At 37.8% G+C, this 16177-nt stretch overlaps 1 protein-coding gene across 1 annotated transcript in view; it reads right to left on the reverse strand.

The window, feature by feature from the left end:
- The window catches only part of SORCS2 (sortilin-related VPS10 domain containing receptor 2), a 108816-nt gene extending 92905 nt beyond the window's left edge, over window positions 1-15911 (reverse strand). The window contains exons 1-3 of the mRNA XM_008948478.1: window positions 15900-15911; window positions 14318-14482; window positions 9522-9595 (exon numbers count right to left, since the gene is read on the reverse strand). Coding sequence (XP_008946726.1) covers window positions 9522-9595; window positions 14318-14482; window positions 15900-15911 — 251 coding nt within the window. The remainder of the gene's footprint in view (window positions 1-9521; window positions 9596-14317; window positions 14483-15899) is intronic.
- Between the last annotated feature and the right edge of the window lie 266 nt (window positions 15912-16177).

Consider the following 16177-nt stretch of genomic DNA (forward strand, 5'->3'; position numbering starts at 1 on the left):
TCTAATCTTGTTTCCTGTGTAATCTTTCAGTACAAGAGTTTGTAACTGATCTGTTTTAATGAACACTGTATGGCCACGGAAAAGTTTCTAATCCAGACTACTTTTCTCTTTAGACTTTTGAGTAGATGTGAATAAATCACAAGGAAGGTTTGTTTGGTTGGGTTTTTTTAACCCAGCCAGGAAAAAAGTAAAACCCCTTTCCCCCGGCAGTTCAGACATGTTCCCTACCTCTCATTTTAAAACTACTCTATTATCTATGAGAACAGTTACTTCCAAAAGGTAAGTCCTCCATTCCTAAACCAGATGTCCATTGACTATGAAGGTGGTTTAGGACAACAGCTCCATGCTACAATTTGACAAGCATTGCTTCCCATTGCTCTACCAATGAGAAGAGTCTTGCCTCTCCTTCACCACTTCAGCTGTGCCATTGATCTTGTCAGGTCCTACCATTGGGAATTGTCTAATTTAAAGGTGACCCAATAAAGATGTAAGCCACAAGGCTGCCAGAAGAAATTCATTAAACTATACCTGTAGATCTCCACAAGTCTAACAGGTGAGATGCAGAGATTAGTCATTCTGAAAGGCACAAATTAAGAAAGCAGAATACTTAAAAATGTTTTGTGTTTTTCATTACTTTAATCATACAGATGAGCTATAACAGCAGAGACTCTGTTCAGTCACTGAAGATATTACACCCTAAAAGTCTGCTTCTGAATGTCAGCTATGGAACAGAGTTTCTGAGCTCTGCAATCCTTTTACCCAGCTTTACAAACGCTTAGGAATAGTCCTTTCCTCTTTTATTAAAAAAAAAGACCCCATCTATTGTGGCTGCTAAGAAAATCTTCAGGACAGAGTAGAACTAAGGCAGAGAATTTGAAACCTGAAGAGAGAGAATTTAATCCCTGAAGAATAAGCTAATCTACTCATTTCATTGGACTCCTCTGCCAACAGTATTTTAAAAAACAATACTGTTATTTCACTTGTGTTTAAATCATGAACCAAAGGAAAAATCATATTAAACTAGATGCACTAAACACACTCTAGGCTAGGTTGCTCTGCCTGTACGATGCAGGTCTCTCTAAAATGGTGAACAATGTACATACAGGAACACATACAGAAAATGATCCACTTAAATGGAAGGCTCAATTGTATGTTTTTTTTATATAGAGGGGAAAATGCAAGACAATTTTATTTTTCATTTTCATTTATAAACTTACTACTACTGTAAGGTAAATGCATTGTACAGTGTGAGGATTGTGTCCACACATCCATTCACAAGCACAGTTTACTGTTTCTCAGCTGGCTTTAGGGTAGGACCACTTCTGTCTTATAAAGCATAGCTGGAATGGACCCTGATCCAACAGCTTCTTCCTTTCAAGCAGACATTTCAACTGATATTTTTTTTTTCCCAAATAGAATAAGCACTTTCTCAGGAGCTGTTTTCCTCAGTTTCAGCAGGGGGTTTGATCTGGTTAGGATTCCCCCACTTTACTTTTCATAGTTGTTTGCAATAAGAATGTCCATATCTCAGCAATCTAGGACCATTTCTTTGTTTATTTATTTTTTACATGGGTAAAATAGGACTTGTCACTGAATGCAGGGTTTTCTGGGTTGGGTTGTTTGAGCATTTTACATTCAACTGCTAAAATTTCCAATGAAAGTCAGACTAACTTTAATTTTAGGTCTGACAAGTCTTCCTCTATGAGAAGAAATATCTCTTGACCAAGTATACCATGGTGGATAAAGCATATGCAACACACCAGCACTTCAGATCATGTAACAGTGTGGTTACAACACTTAAGAATTAAAATAGCCTAACTTGATTGTAGGGATTGTGTAAACATAGGCAGCCTCAATATGCTTCCCACCTTTCCTGTGAACGTAAGTTCATATCATCTCTGTTGTGCTTGTCTGACACTGTGTTTGGCCTTTTTGGAAAATTAGTCATGCAGAATGTAATTTTAGAACTTTTTGGAGGGATCAGTTTTCTGCTTCTTAAAGCACCGGATCATGCCAGCAATTGAGCACCAATCCTGTGGAAGAAAAACATCAGGAGAGCCCCTTTTGGTGGTGCAGTGGTGAAACTGCCCCAGCCCTAGTGCTGCCTTTGCCAATGTCTAACTTTTGTTATGTTATAAAGCTGCATCTAATAAAATATGATGAGAAGCAGAGGGAAGTCAAGGCACCTTTGTTTCCATTCAGGCCTGAATTTGGTCTCCTGAGGGACACTAAAGCCCTTTCTTATGCCTATGGTTTTCTAGACACTTTAGGGAAGTTCTCCAGAAAGATTATCTGGTTTACAACCTAACTCTTCACATCTCTGCATTAGTGCTCTGCCAGGTAATTCCACTGATCTTAACAGCATTACATCAGCAAGAAAATGGTGCAATGGAGGAGACCAACAAGAATTCTGCGCCTGCCTTGGTCTGTGTAGAAATGAATATTCCATAATACAACCATTAGGTATTTTATACTTTTAAATAACCATGCTAGAACTCTAAAAATTTAGAATTTTCCATTAAATTAGAATTCCAATTAGGAAACCTTTGGCATTACTTTAATAGTAGTTTCTCTTTTATTCAGCTACCTCTATTCTTCACAAACTGCCCCAGCATTTTCTTACTCTAGTTGCATGCAGTACTGGAAAAAACTTAACATCCACCTGAGATTTTTTATTTATGTTACCAAAAATTACCACTGCCGTGAAACACTATGCATCTCAAAATGTGAACTATAAGCATCAGTCCTTTTTATGACAATTATGATTCATGCTTGACTTCAAGCAGGAAACACTTCTTATCCAAAACTTTACCCAAAAGGTGCAAGTTCCCAGTTTACACTGAGTCACTTCTAGTAATTGGCTTAAGGGCATTGCATTGCTTAGAAAGTAAATCAAAAGCATGCAAATGTTTTCATGGAGTAGCTTAAAATGGTACTGAGTCTTGGCAACCTGATTACTCAGGGAGACAAAACTAGGATTTGATTCATACAAGTTAAAAACGTTTGATTATGGTTTATTTGTGATTCAGGTCTTGCTGCCTTCGCATCTGCTTTGAAAGACACAACTTCAATGATTCAGTCAACACCCCACAGAGCCAGTGTCTGCTGCTACTTATTTGCTCCCTATGCTTAAGAGTTCTTTAACAAGAATATTTTTAAAAAACAAACCAAACCAAACAAATCCCAAACTAAAAACCCACTGTCATCCTACCCCTCCCTTCTTCCCAGGCTCAGCTTCTCTCCCAGTTTTCTCTATCTCTTCCCCCACAGCAGCACAGGAGGATGGGCAATGGGGATTGCGGTCAGTTCATTGCACGTTGTCTCTGCCACTCCTTCCTCCTCACACTCTTCGCTGCTCCAGCACGGGTTCTCACATGGGAGATAGTCCTTCATAAAATTCTCCAATGTGGGTCTTTCCTACAACGGGCGGTTCTTCATGAACTGCTCCAGCATGAGCCCCCACAGAGCCACAGGTTCTGATTGAAAATCTGCACTAGCACAGGCTCCTCTCCATGGGGCCACAGTCCTGCCAGGACCCTGCTCCTGCATGGGCTTTCTATTGGATCACAGCCTCCTTCAGGCATATCCACGTGCTCCAGTGTGGTGACCTCGACAGGCTAGAGTTGGACAACCCGCCTCACCATAGTTTTCAGCACGGGCTGCAGGGGAATCTCTGCTCTGGCAGCTGAAGCACCTCCTCCTTCTTCACTGACATTGAAAGATCCTGCACATTTTCTTTGAAAGGTCATGGACAACATGAGAGGTGCATGAGGACTGAAGGAAACCAGCATCACTCCAGTCTTCAAACAGGGAAAGAAGGAGAACCCAGGAAACTACAGGCCAGTCAGCCCTACTTTCACCCCTGGAAAGTGATGGAACAGCTCATTCTAGATGTCATCTCTAAACATGTGGAGGAAAACAAGGACCTGGGAGTCCAGGTGGACAAGAAGACAACCATGAGCAGCCCTTGTGGCCAATGGTCTCCTGGGGTGCATTAAGAAGAGTGTGACCAAGCAGGTTGAGGGAAGTTCTCTTCCTCTTCTACTCTGTCCTAGCAATGCCACATCTGGAGTACTATGTCCAGTTCTAGGCTCCCCAGCTCAATAGAGTCAAGGAACTTCTAGAGAGAGTCCAACCCAAAGGCTGTAAAGATGGATTATGGGATTATTTCCTGTCATGAGGAAAGCCTGAGAGACCTGGGGCTGTTTAGCCTGGATAAGACAGAGAGAGGATCTTATCAAAGAGCAGAGGTCAAGAGGATTGGGCCAGACTTTTCAGCAACAGAACAAGCAACGGACACCAACTGGAACACAGGAAGTTCCACCAGAACATGAGGAAAATCTTCTGTAATAGAGTTAAAGGGTGTTTCTCTCACATTTTCTCATTCTTCTCTCCCAGATGCTGTTGCACAGCTTTTCTTATGCTTTCTTAAAAGTGTTATCACAGAGGTGCTACCAGTGTTGTTCATGGGGTTGGCTTTGGCCAGTGGTGAGTCTGCTTGGAGCCGGCTGGAACCGGTTCTGTCCAACATGGGGGCAGCTCCTGGTCTCTCCTTAGAGAAGCCCTTAATGCTGCTGCTATCAAACCTTGCCACATAAACCAAATACAGTCATAGACATCACCGCACAGATAGAAATAGAAACAAATACCATTCCAAGCCATTAAGTCAAATGTAAGAATGACTGCCCACACAGATTCTTGGCTTCCCACACAAGAGTCTTTCACACAAAATTCAATGTTAAGGGCTCAATGAAATCCTCTTTACATTTTTCTCCCCTTCAGGGCATAACATCGCTGAAATCCTCTCTTTCACCTGACATTTGAATAGCCAGAAACCCACTACACTTGACATTAATGGGTATGACTGTGATTGATTACTCGTATGGAATTTCATGATGAGAGCAGAACTTCGGTCCCACGAGAACAACTGCTCTACCCAAATAAACTTGTCATTCTTTATGTTCTCACCTCTCATGAAAATGGAGAACCTACATCTAAAAATAAAAGTAACAGATACTCATAGCATAGGATCCTAGTGAGTCACGGATAAAGCATTTCTAAGGCTCTAGACAGAGTCATAAAGAAAATGTGTTGGGCCTAATTCTCTGGTAATTACTGATTCATGACTTACTGTCCTGGGGTATATTTGTGATGGTGTAGACAACTGATTCACAATCTATTCTTCGCTTACATTACGTTACCAAGGTCTATTTTGAGAAATCAAAAGGAACTTAACTGGTAACTGGTGCCTAAGCCTTGGGGACTGAGAAGAAAGGCAGCAGAGACAGAGGCATCCCAAACTGCACTAGTCTTTCTTCTCAAGGATTACCACATAATACACCATTCTTTTTTAAAAATGGACTTGATATATAAAACCAATTACATACCATATGGGTGTTTGATGTCTGGCTGGCACAGGTCACATGTCTTTGCATTCCCTCCTAAGAATACACCAAGAAGTGGAAAAGGTACTTATAAAGGATGGGGACTACCACATCCCTTGAACAGAAACCATCACATTGGGGCAATACTCCATGGCCAGCTGCAGTTTATAGACAAGAGTAAAACTGGTCATCACAATCACGGTTTCTTAATTTTAAAGCACAAGAATTTGCTCAAAATTAAAACTATTTAGATTAAAAAAAAAAGAAGAGGGGTTTAAATCTTCCTCGCTAGTATTTATACAGAAATAAAAGAATTATTTTCTAAATGTTGATACAAAATGTCTTTTTCTGTTTTAATGACAGCACGACTTATTTATTTATGTTAATTTCAAATCTTCATTTCATTATTTTGCTTTGAAAAGTTATAAAAAGCTTTTTAATGAACAATGTCAGAGCTTTTGTTTTCCATATTTCTATGTTTTCTGATTTTTTTTTTTCCTTACATTTTGATTTTTTTCATTTCAATTTGAATAAGAAAGCAATCAAATAAAAATAAACAACTTTCTGGAGTGCATCTGTTTTGCAGCCATCTTTACCTCTATATGCAGCCTTACAGCTATTTTTATTTTAGAACAGAAAAGAATGTTTTCAGTTGGAAGGGACCTACAATGACCATCTAGTCCAACTGCTTGACCCTTACAGAGTCAACCAAAAGTTAAAGCATGTTAAGGGCACTGTTCAAATGCCTCTAAACCACTGATGAGCTTGGGGCATCAACCACCACTCTAGGAAGCCTGCTTTGCCTTCTAAGATGCTAAGAGAAGACAAACTGCTATGAAGGATTACTAAACTTTCCTTCCCAAAACAATAAGTGAAACAAATTTGGAACACTGTTGGGAGGGGGTAAGAATGCGCCACACTATATCACAGATGGGAAGAAAATATTCTGTGCTCCTGAAATGGAAATGGTACACTTTCCACTGATACCATAAACTCTCCTTTTAGACTCTAACATAACTATTCATTAGCATGAAAGACCAAATTCCATATATTAGATCTGCAAAGATCTTTAAGAAATGGTCAAGGACACTTCAGAAGCAAATAAAGACTAGCAGATTATTTTAATATGTTGCTTGTAAACCTGCAGTATAAAAACTGAACATAAATAATTTAAAATACTCAGTTCTTACTGATGTTCCCTTAATATAAATATATAATACATTCTATTAAATTAACTACATTTAGATTTTCATTGAGTTAAAAAAAAAAAAAGTGTCTTCAGGAAACACACAAAGATCTGGCTGCTGCTTATGACTGACATTATAGTTCGTATGTGTATAGTAACTACCTTTGTAGTTACCAGGCTGAAATAAAATCCTTAGGCTATATTATCCACCTCAGTGGCAAAGCTCAACTCCATTCAAATAAGAAACATCTGCTAAAGGTCTGCTCAGTGAAATGTGCTTGGCACAACCACACAGTATCAGCAAGACACATGGCCTCATTTATAGTCAGATGTGCAATTAGTTTGAATTCACTTCACCTATCTTTAACACATCATATGTTTTATATTGCCAAGAAAACAACAGTGGACTTAGTGTCATAATAGTCAAGGTATGACAAAGCCCATATTCTTACATCTGTTGAAAAGAACACAATTTCTTGTTTCTATCTAGCACTCAGAAAACTCAAGTGATGAAGGCCATCAAGTAGTGCAAATTTTCATACAATGACAAACTCCTACTGGAAGGCCATCATGTCCAAGCCTCCACTTGCAGTAGATTCTTTATGTAATGCAATGGCCCACATGATATTAGCAGAAAAACATATCTTTATTTCTACAGAATTTTAAGGGAAGGATCATTTGGTACTGATGAGACACTAAAAGTCTGTTCCCAAAGTCTTACTGTTGCTGGTTGAGTTCTTCATAGGAATCAGAGTGGTATAAATACAGAAAAGGGGAAAACAGAAAATGATAAAAGATGTCTAACAGTTATAAATGAGGAGACTCTTAGAACTGATCATTCTTATCTGAGAAGGAAGTGACATTTATCAACAATCATGACTCTGAAATACTGCACAGAAGTTATTCCTATCAACTCTGCACCAACCCACATGCAGGACCTTGCACTTGGCCTTGCTGAACCTCATGAGGTTCACACAGGCCCAGCTCTCAAACCTGTCAAGTTTGCCTGGATGGCATTCCTTCTCTCCAGCCTGTTGACCACACCACACAGCTTGGTGTTGTCCACAAACTTGCTGAGGGTGCACTCAATCCCTCTGCCCACATCACTGACAAAGACATTAAACAGTACCAGTCCCAATACTGAATCTCTGAGGAACATCTCTCATCAGTGGTCTCCACTTGGACATCAAGCCATTGACCGTAACTCTTTAAGTGACACCATCCAATCAGTTCCTTACCCACCAAATGCTTCATCTGTCAAATCCATTTTGCTTCAATTTAGAGACAAAAATGTCATTTTGAACAGTGTCAAATGCTTTGCACAACTCCAGAGAGTTTAGGTCAGTTGCTCTTCCCTCATCTGCCAATGCTGTAACCCATTGTAGGAAGCCACCAAATTCGTGAGGTACAATTTTCCCTTATGAAGCCGTGTTGGCTGCCACAAATCACCTCCTTATTTTCCATATTTGCATTAGCATAGTTTCCATGAGGACATGAGACTGATGGACTGTAGTTCCCCAAGTCCTTTAAGCAAAAAAGGTGAAGACAAACTGGAATAAATCAAATGGGTTTTACTACAGACTGGCTGCAGGCAGGTTTTCTAAAAGTATGGACAGTAAGTAGGTCTAAAATTGAAAAAGAGACACTTGGAAATGTAAAAAGCTCCCTTGATATATCCAGGGATAATTACACCAAAAGAGGAGCAGGGTGGGTTAGGTCCTACGTTCCCAGCTCTCTCAAACAGGGTTTAACCTGCCGCGTGCCCTTGTCCTGGGTCATAACCTCTCCCCTGCCCAGTTTCTGCAGCAGCACCCATGCCAGCACATCTTTGGACTTGCTAGGTTACATTCTGGGCCAGTGGCCAGAATATCTGTAGGTACCTTAAGAGCTCTGCATGTTTTGTAATCTCTAAGCCAGAAGCTTAGGCAGGTTGGGGGTTTGTTTTGTTTTGCCTCAAGTGTAGCCAGGATGAGTGCCTTTTTCAACCCAAGAGAAAAGAAACTACCTGAAGAGCAAGAAGGATCATAGCATGAATGCAAAACACATGCAAATCTTGCAACCAAGATCAGGTGTATACATTTCAACACTGGCAATGCTACTAGAACCACGGAATACTGCTGAAAGCCTGAGATGGCTCCATAGACATATGGATAATCATACTCAAAGCAACTGACATGGATAAGAGTCCTTCTAGAACTAAAATTAAAAGCCATTTAGGGTATGGAAGGACCTAGCATATCATGACTAATCCTGTAATAAAAAATATCAATTATTGGTAATGATACAGTTATGCACAGTCCATACTCACACACTGAAGTAAAATGTAAAAGGGGGAGTTCTGTGGCTTTTTTAGTAAGAATCAGATAAATGGTGAATGTGGAGATTGACTATTTTTATATATAAAATTAAGTAAAACACTGTCAAAAGGTCAATTTTGGTGTAAAACACAAAACTTTTAAATTAATTTCATTTGTATAAAACCAGGCATTGACTTATTCTTCAAACATTTTGTCAACCTGCTTAAATAATTTCTTAAACATTTTGAGAGACTTCAAAATATTTGAGCTGGAAATTAATTAATTTGATACATGCATATTCAATAAAGTCATATTTTTCACCAGTTTCCTTAAGACTGTAAGGTCATATAAGACTCCAGTTAATAGATCTGATTCAATCTCTAAAAAAAGGGCTATAGATTTTTTTTCTGAAAAAAGACTGCTCTCCTTTGTAAAGATCAATTTCCCCAGTAAAACAAAGATCAATTTCAAAGCACATTATGGCTGTCTTTAAACCTTGGGCTCCATAGATCCAGATCTATAACCCTTACATGTTCTGACACTTGTTATGACAACTGAGATGAGTATGAATTTACATACTCATGGATGCAGCAAACAACCTGCAAAAGATGCCAAGGCTTGTACTAATTTATTGGAAAATAAGAGATTTCTTACCAAAAAATATGATCTTTAGAAACTCGTTCCTGCAGAAGAATCCATTTTTTCCCCAAGTCAATGGATACATAAACCTACAAATGAAAAAAAAAAAAAATTTCAAAAAAATTAGATAAGAGGAAACTGCTGATGTACGTCTTCAAAGATACATCCTATGCGATGATTAAATGACAGACTGCACACCAAGTTAAAAAAAAAACAAACAAACCAAAACCAAAATAACCCACCCCAAATTACCAGGATCTGTCTACAAAGGTTTTCAGAGTAATAAACTTTCATAGAGAAAATCTTTTAAAATACAATCTATAACAAACAACTCTCAGTGACAATGTCTTATTGTTTACCAGGAAAAAAAAAATCACAGTTCATTTTGGGTCAGATTCTTTTCTACCCTCAGAAGAAGCATGGTAAAAGGACACTTCTCCTTCTTCCTGTTTACTGACCAAAAAAGCACAAAAATGTATGCTTCAAGTCTTAATCCCAACAAAAATACTTAAACCAGAAAGTCAATGGATTTAAAACTCTTTAAGACAGTACAGAAAGATATTACAGAAATGCTTAAGAGATTTAATGAGGAGAGATGCACTTCAGGGCTTGCTTCATGGAGACCATTTTGTGACCTGTGAAAAATGGTCACTCAGCAGAGAAGCAGAGGATGGTATGGAGGAGAAGGACTCCAGCTCCACCTTCCCTCTGAAAAATTCATCCCTGGTAAAAAAATAAATGCTAATGATATGGATAGATATCAAGAGTGGAGATGAAAGTTGTTTTCCCCCAGAATAAAGTGGGATTTAAAATATCTATTCAAAAGTCTCCCTCCTTCAGCATTTGCCTTCATAATGTGTTTCCTCTAGTCAAAATAAAAATATCTATCAGACTTCTACAAAGAAAGATTTAAAGGCTCTTGCTGTCTGCATGCATTTCTTATTTGATCCAATTTACATATGATGAATTTTATCTTAATATTTTTAATAGGGGAAAAAAAGGCAAGAAAAACTCTTCTTTCTGATGTGGGAATAAGTCACCAGTTCAGTTGCTGATTGTTCTGGGGGAAAGTATCTTATTAGGATTAGAAAAGAATGTTTTTGTTTTAAAATTGCAGGTTCAATAACAAATAAACACATCATACACATGCCTGATCATGTATTACATTTTACTACAGAAAACAGAATAATAATCTGTAAAGATAAAGGCTAAGGTAACTTACCTCAGCATAAACTTTATGGGAAAATTTACTAAAATTTGAATTAGAAATAAAACAGTATTCCTTAATTACTCTGCACTTCACAATGACTCGGCTTTGTTCCACTGCACACTCAAAGCAGGTAGACCACAGTTTGGGTAAGAAACTACAGTCAGGACTCAGATTGCTTACTTTAAAATTCACGCAGTCAATGTACAGATAAGAAATGATCAGGGATCAAAAAAGTCTTCATTATCAGAGCTAAATGTGTTAATGATGGGGCTGCAGAGCCAGGCTTCTGATTTGCCTGGTAGCTTTCTGGTCTCAGTTCTATTACATGTGCTATGGTTTGCTGCAACTAGTGTATTTTATATCACATAGCTTAAAGCAATCTCCTGAGAGGGGGGATGTGGCTTTGAATGGGTAGACTGAGCAGGACAGAAAACCTAAGCTTCTTACTTCTTCAAAGATTTGTCACCACAAGCATTACAGAAAATATAAACATTGGTTTGATCATCTTTCTAAAAGAATAGACACTGCTCAACTAGTTACCTGCCTCAGCAGATCATTATAAATCTGGAAAAGATGATCAATCCATGCACTGCCCTAACCCTGGTGTCCAAAATGCAAAGACAGCCAAGAATTCAGAGTTCCTGGCAAGAGGGAAAATTGCTATTTAGGATAAGGGACAATGCTGGCACCTGAACAAAGGGATATAGTTTTGCCATGAATTAATTTCAGAAGAGGATAAGAGAAGATCCCCTTCATTAGAGCAGTGATGCTTGTACAGAATAGGCAAAAAAAGACAAAATCCAGAACCCCACCACCAAAAAAACTACCTCCCCACACACACATTTAAGACTGAAGTCTGGGAACTTGCGAATGAACAGTTGGGCTTAGTGTAAGGGGAAGGCCTGGGGATTCAAACTGCGGAATTTTTAACTGATGCAGTATTTGACACAAATAAAAAATAATGTGCAACTTATGCACATATTAAACTTCCTTTCATTAAAAAAAAGACCCGTATGTGGGTGGTTTGTTTTTTTGCTTTGTTGGGGTTCCTTTGGGTTTGTTTTTTTTTTGACAGGTACATATGATAAAACTACTAAATGAGATTAGACATGAGGTGAAAGCAGTTATATTAGTGGACAGCTAAAATCTCTAGCTTTATCTAACAGATCTTAAAATTCTGTTTATTACTATCCATGTTATAAATGTGTGGAATCACCTTTTAATTAAATTGAAAATGCTTTTCTCAGTTTTGCCATTTTTTTCAACCTTTCAGCTTCCAGATGAACAATGAAAATCTACTGCATCCCTGCTGAGTTTTTTAAGATCTAGATGCATTTGTATAGACTCAGTGAATAGCTGATTGTTATTCCTTATTATTCTATAACTGAGGTAGCCAGGAAAAAAGAGTATAGATCTGAGATAATAAATGGATTAATGTAACCACACTGGCTGGATGTGCATTTGTTTATAGTGTCAGCTAAAGGCTAGAGCTTTATTTAAACAAAATCTAGGGTTCTGAATGAAAGAACAATGCCTACTTTGCAATATTATATAAGCCCTAAATCAAATCAGAAGCTGTGAGAAAGGCCATGATGCTCCAGCAGAGAGAGGACTTGCTGTTGGCTGTTTATGAAGGACATGATCCTGTATTCCTTGTATTCTCAAAACTGCCATTGTAAGAAATCATTTGAGTAACAGGAGGTAATGGCTTCTCCCAAGTTTCAGATTGTGTTACATCCTGATACTACTTCCTTTCAGTGGAGGTGAAGCTACTTAACTCAAAAGTCTAAAGGATGCCATCTCCCTGGGCCAGCTTCAGATCACTGCTGTCTCTCAAGACTAATGATTTTAGTACAATGACCTTTTCTTATGTCAAATTGCAATTTTGATTTTCAACTCCTCTTTTGCCAGCATCACTTCTTCCTCCTTTCCGTCTAGTCCAAATACATCAGATCATATACAAAATGTAGGTTACTGACCCAGTTATAGTCAAAGGCATTCATCATTCCTACACATCTTACATAAACTTGTCAGGTAAGTATTTATGTTTAGCTCCTTTTAGTGTCATATTGAAAGCCTGAGAATTGTCCATCAGATTACCTAACCCTTCCTGCTACTCCTGCAAAGCTATTCTTCACTGAATATTTTGTAAGATTTTTTGTCCAGTGACATTTTAAGTATGGCAAATAATAACGTCAGTCCTTTTGGAAGATTATCCAAGTATAAAATGAAAATATCCCCATGATGGATAATTCATCAAAGCACAAAGCAAATGCTTTACGTTGTGCTTCTGCCTCCTTCTCTTTCCTAGCAAGTACTTCTACCCACTTGTGGGCTAGTTAACTTTTTCAATACACTTCTTTGGACTCTTCTACTTAAAGGTCCTGTCATTCTGTAATTCTGTAACTATACAGAATCCAGGAATTGTGTCTATGATCAGAAACAAAAGTCAAACCGTAAAAAAAAAAAGAGATTATTGTAACTTGGACTTTTCAGTACTTCAGACTTCCCTGAAGTATTTTCTTTACATAACATGCATTCGACATATTTGTAATTACATTAGAATTTCAAATTGAAGCTGCTATGTAAAATATTTAATGTAATTTGTGACTGACTTTGGTTTACTATGTTTTTTTATTCTCGTTCTATCCTTATTGAAAATGCCTGTAAACATGATTTGTGATCAGCTATTAAGTTAGATATCCCAGAAAATATCCCAAAGGATGATTTGAGATAACATCACTGAAATCAGTGCAGTATTTGTCTGCAGCATGAGCAACTTTATCTGACACATCTCACTACCTAAAGATACACCTTCTGTATAGTTTGACAGGGATTAATATGTACTAGGGTTTACAAATTTCAGTTTAAAACAGGAGTAATGATGGAGGAAAGTCAAGACCGCTAACCAGGACTGGAATCACACTGACTACAGATGCAGTTTTGGCACCGTGAGGAAGAGGTGAACTACACACTTACAGACTGTATGCACACTCATCAGTGCTTAGCCTAAACCATCCAGAAAAATGACTGTAATTTAACCAGAAGAAATCTGAAAGATGGTCAAAATTTACAAATATGATACAACTCCTGAATCTGAAAGTGATATAAATTCATCATAAGAGAGAGAATTATTCTACATTCCTACAGATTCACCAATTCCTCAGGTCCTCTTCTGCTGTACAACTGTGCCATTTGTTTTATATTACTTTTTTTTACATCCCATGAATGGCCTTTGGAGGCACTATTTCAGCTTCATTAACCTTCTACTACACTATAAATTACAGAGCAATTGCTTATGGCCACTTTCTAGGGAGGAGCACATTTCAGAAGTACTATCTAACTATATTACGCAGGCAGATAAATATTATCAGTAAACACAACAACTGAAAGTGCCAGGATTGAAATTACCATTAAAAAAAAAAATATTTACATACCAAGGCAATAAATATTTAAACGAACCCCAAAACCAGAATACTATTCCTTTCTGGGCAACTGGTATTTCATAAAAGTCAACACTAGTCAGGAAATCAGTTGTTTTAGTTTTCCTTAGGTAACTAATTCCTAAATTTCAAACAAATGCAGTATCTTGAAGCTTTACCTTGCCTTCCTTAGTGTACGCAAGTACTTTATCTTCTTCTTTTGGGTGAAAAAGGAGAGTTTCCACAAAGAAAGTAATGGGCTGCTTCTGGAAAGTGGCTCCTTCATCCGTGCTTATGAAAAGGCTTTGGTCACGGTCATTATGGGAAGAACTTACAAGAATTATCTAAAAGACAAAACCAACAACACATATTCAAAAAAACTGTTTTCTCTGTAACAGACAACACAGCCTTCTTTTTATGGTGTAAATGTCAGATTTTGTACATAGCTTACCTATCAAAAATCTGTGCACCAGAAACTCCAAAGCATCTAAGAGAAAAGGACTACATGATCCTATTAGTCTTTCCTTACCAAATCTGTGATCATTAAACTCTGTAACTCCTCTTGTGAATCACACCAAATTGATCACACTTCACCTCAGCTCAAAATTACTGCCTTAGATTTTGGACCTTGTGCAAGGTTCATGAGGCCACATGAGAAAATCTCCAGACTAACAAAAAAAGAATTAATACTAGTGATGACTCGTTTTTTAACATACCCACATAAATACATAACTTTATCTAGTGAGGCTGCCTTTATAAATACTAAAGGCAAAAATAATCACTGGTGTGGTTATATCAGAACAATAACCCAGGAGAAAGAACTAGTTTATAACATCTCTCCATTGCTTCACCATTCTTCTCCTACTGACACATTTTGGATAAAACGGCAATTCACTTGAACACAGAAAAACATACCAATCAAATATTTGCATTTCCTTGTCAGGTCCAAATAATACCTCAACTCAAACATAGCAATAGCTTTAGCTGTCTCCTTGTGTGAACTTCATGTCAGGCTTTTAGTAACAAAGAAATTCGCCCCGCATGTTTTAATCAGAATTTCACCATTTTCAACTTCTTAACCTTTCGCAGTTGACCAGCATGTTATAGTGTGGTTCTAAAAATGTCAATGTGAGGCTCCATTTTTCAAGGGTTTTTATTGTCTTTCCAGATCAAACATGCCCATTTTGCATTCAAAAATGTGCCTTTACCAACTGACAGCCTACGAACAAACCATGTTTTTTTTTAAAGCCCAGCTGGGCTCTATTTGGCTCACATTTAAAAAACAACAAAAAAAATATTCTTAATTCAAAATGTATTTAGAATATTCAGCAAATGATGCAGAAGACACCACAGAATACTGATCACTGTGATACAGTGACTATAAATTGCTTACAGAGATAAATGGCAACAAGCTATGGAAACAGAATTACAATAATGTGAATACAGAGAAGGAAATATATTCAATGGAGTAGTACAGATTTTATGTAGTCACTTTTTTAGAGTAAAGCTGAAGTTAAAAATTTGAAATTTCTAATGAATTACACAGTTATGACAGCTGGACTGAGCTTTTACTGCAACTGGTCTTGGGGGAAAAACTATAAATAGTACATTTGTAGATGCTCTAATTTGACAGGTTACTTAAGCATGTGCACTTGTACGTGAAGCACATACACAACTGCACTAATTTCTGCAGAGCTTTCATATGCCTAAAATGGGGCATGTACTGAAGTACGTTCCTGAAAGAGAGAGAATTGCACATACTTCAGGGTCCATGGTCCACTGATGACACCCCACACTAAAGCACATACTAAGCCAATTCTACTTCTATTAGCTATGTGACTAGGTGAGTAAGAAAAGCAAGATAATAGCCCATAACCTCACTATGATCTTGTATTTCTAAAGTTATACACTTTACCCAAGTGTAGGAAATTGTCATTTTTATTGGAAAGCCTCTGTAAGGGACACCTTCACAAATACCATCTCTTATTCACAGAGTCACAGAACGGTAGGGGTTAAAAGGGACCTCTGGAGATCATCTA

Source organism: Merops nubicus, unplaced genomic scaffold (genome assembly GCF_000691845.1).
Source record: "Merops nubicus isolate BGI_N331 unplaced genomic scaffold, ASM69184v1 scaffold71, whole genome shotgun sequence".
NCBI lineage: Eukaryota > Metazoa > Chordata > Aves > Coraciiformes > Meropidae > Merops > Merops nubicus.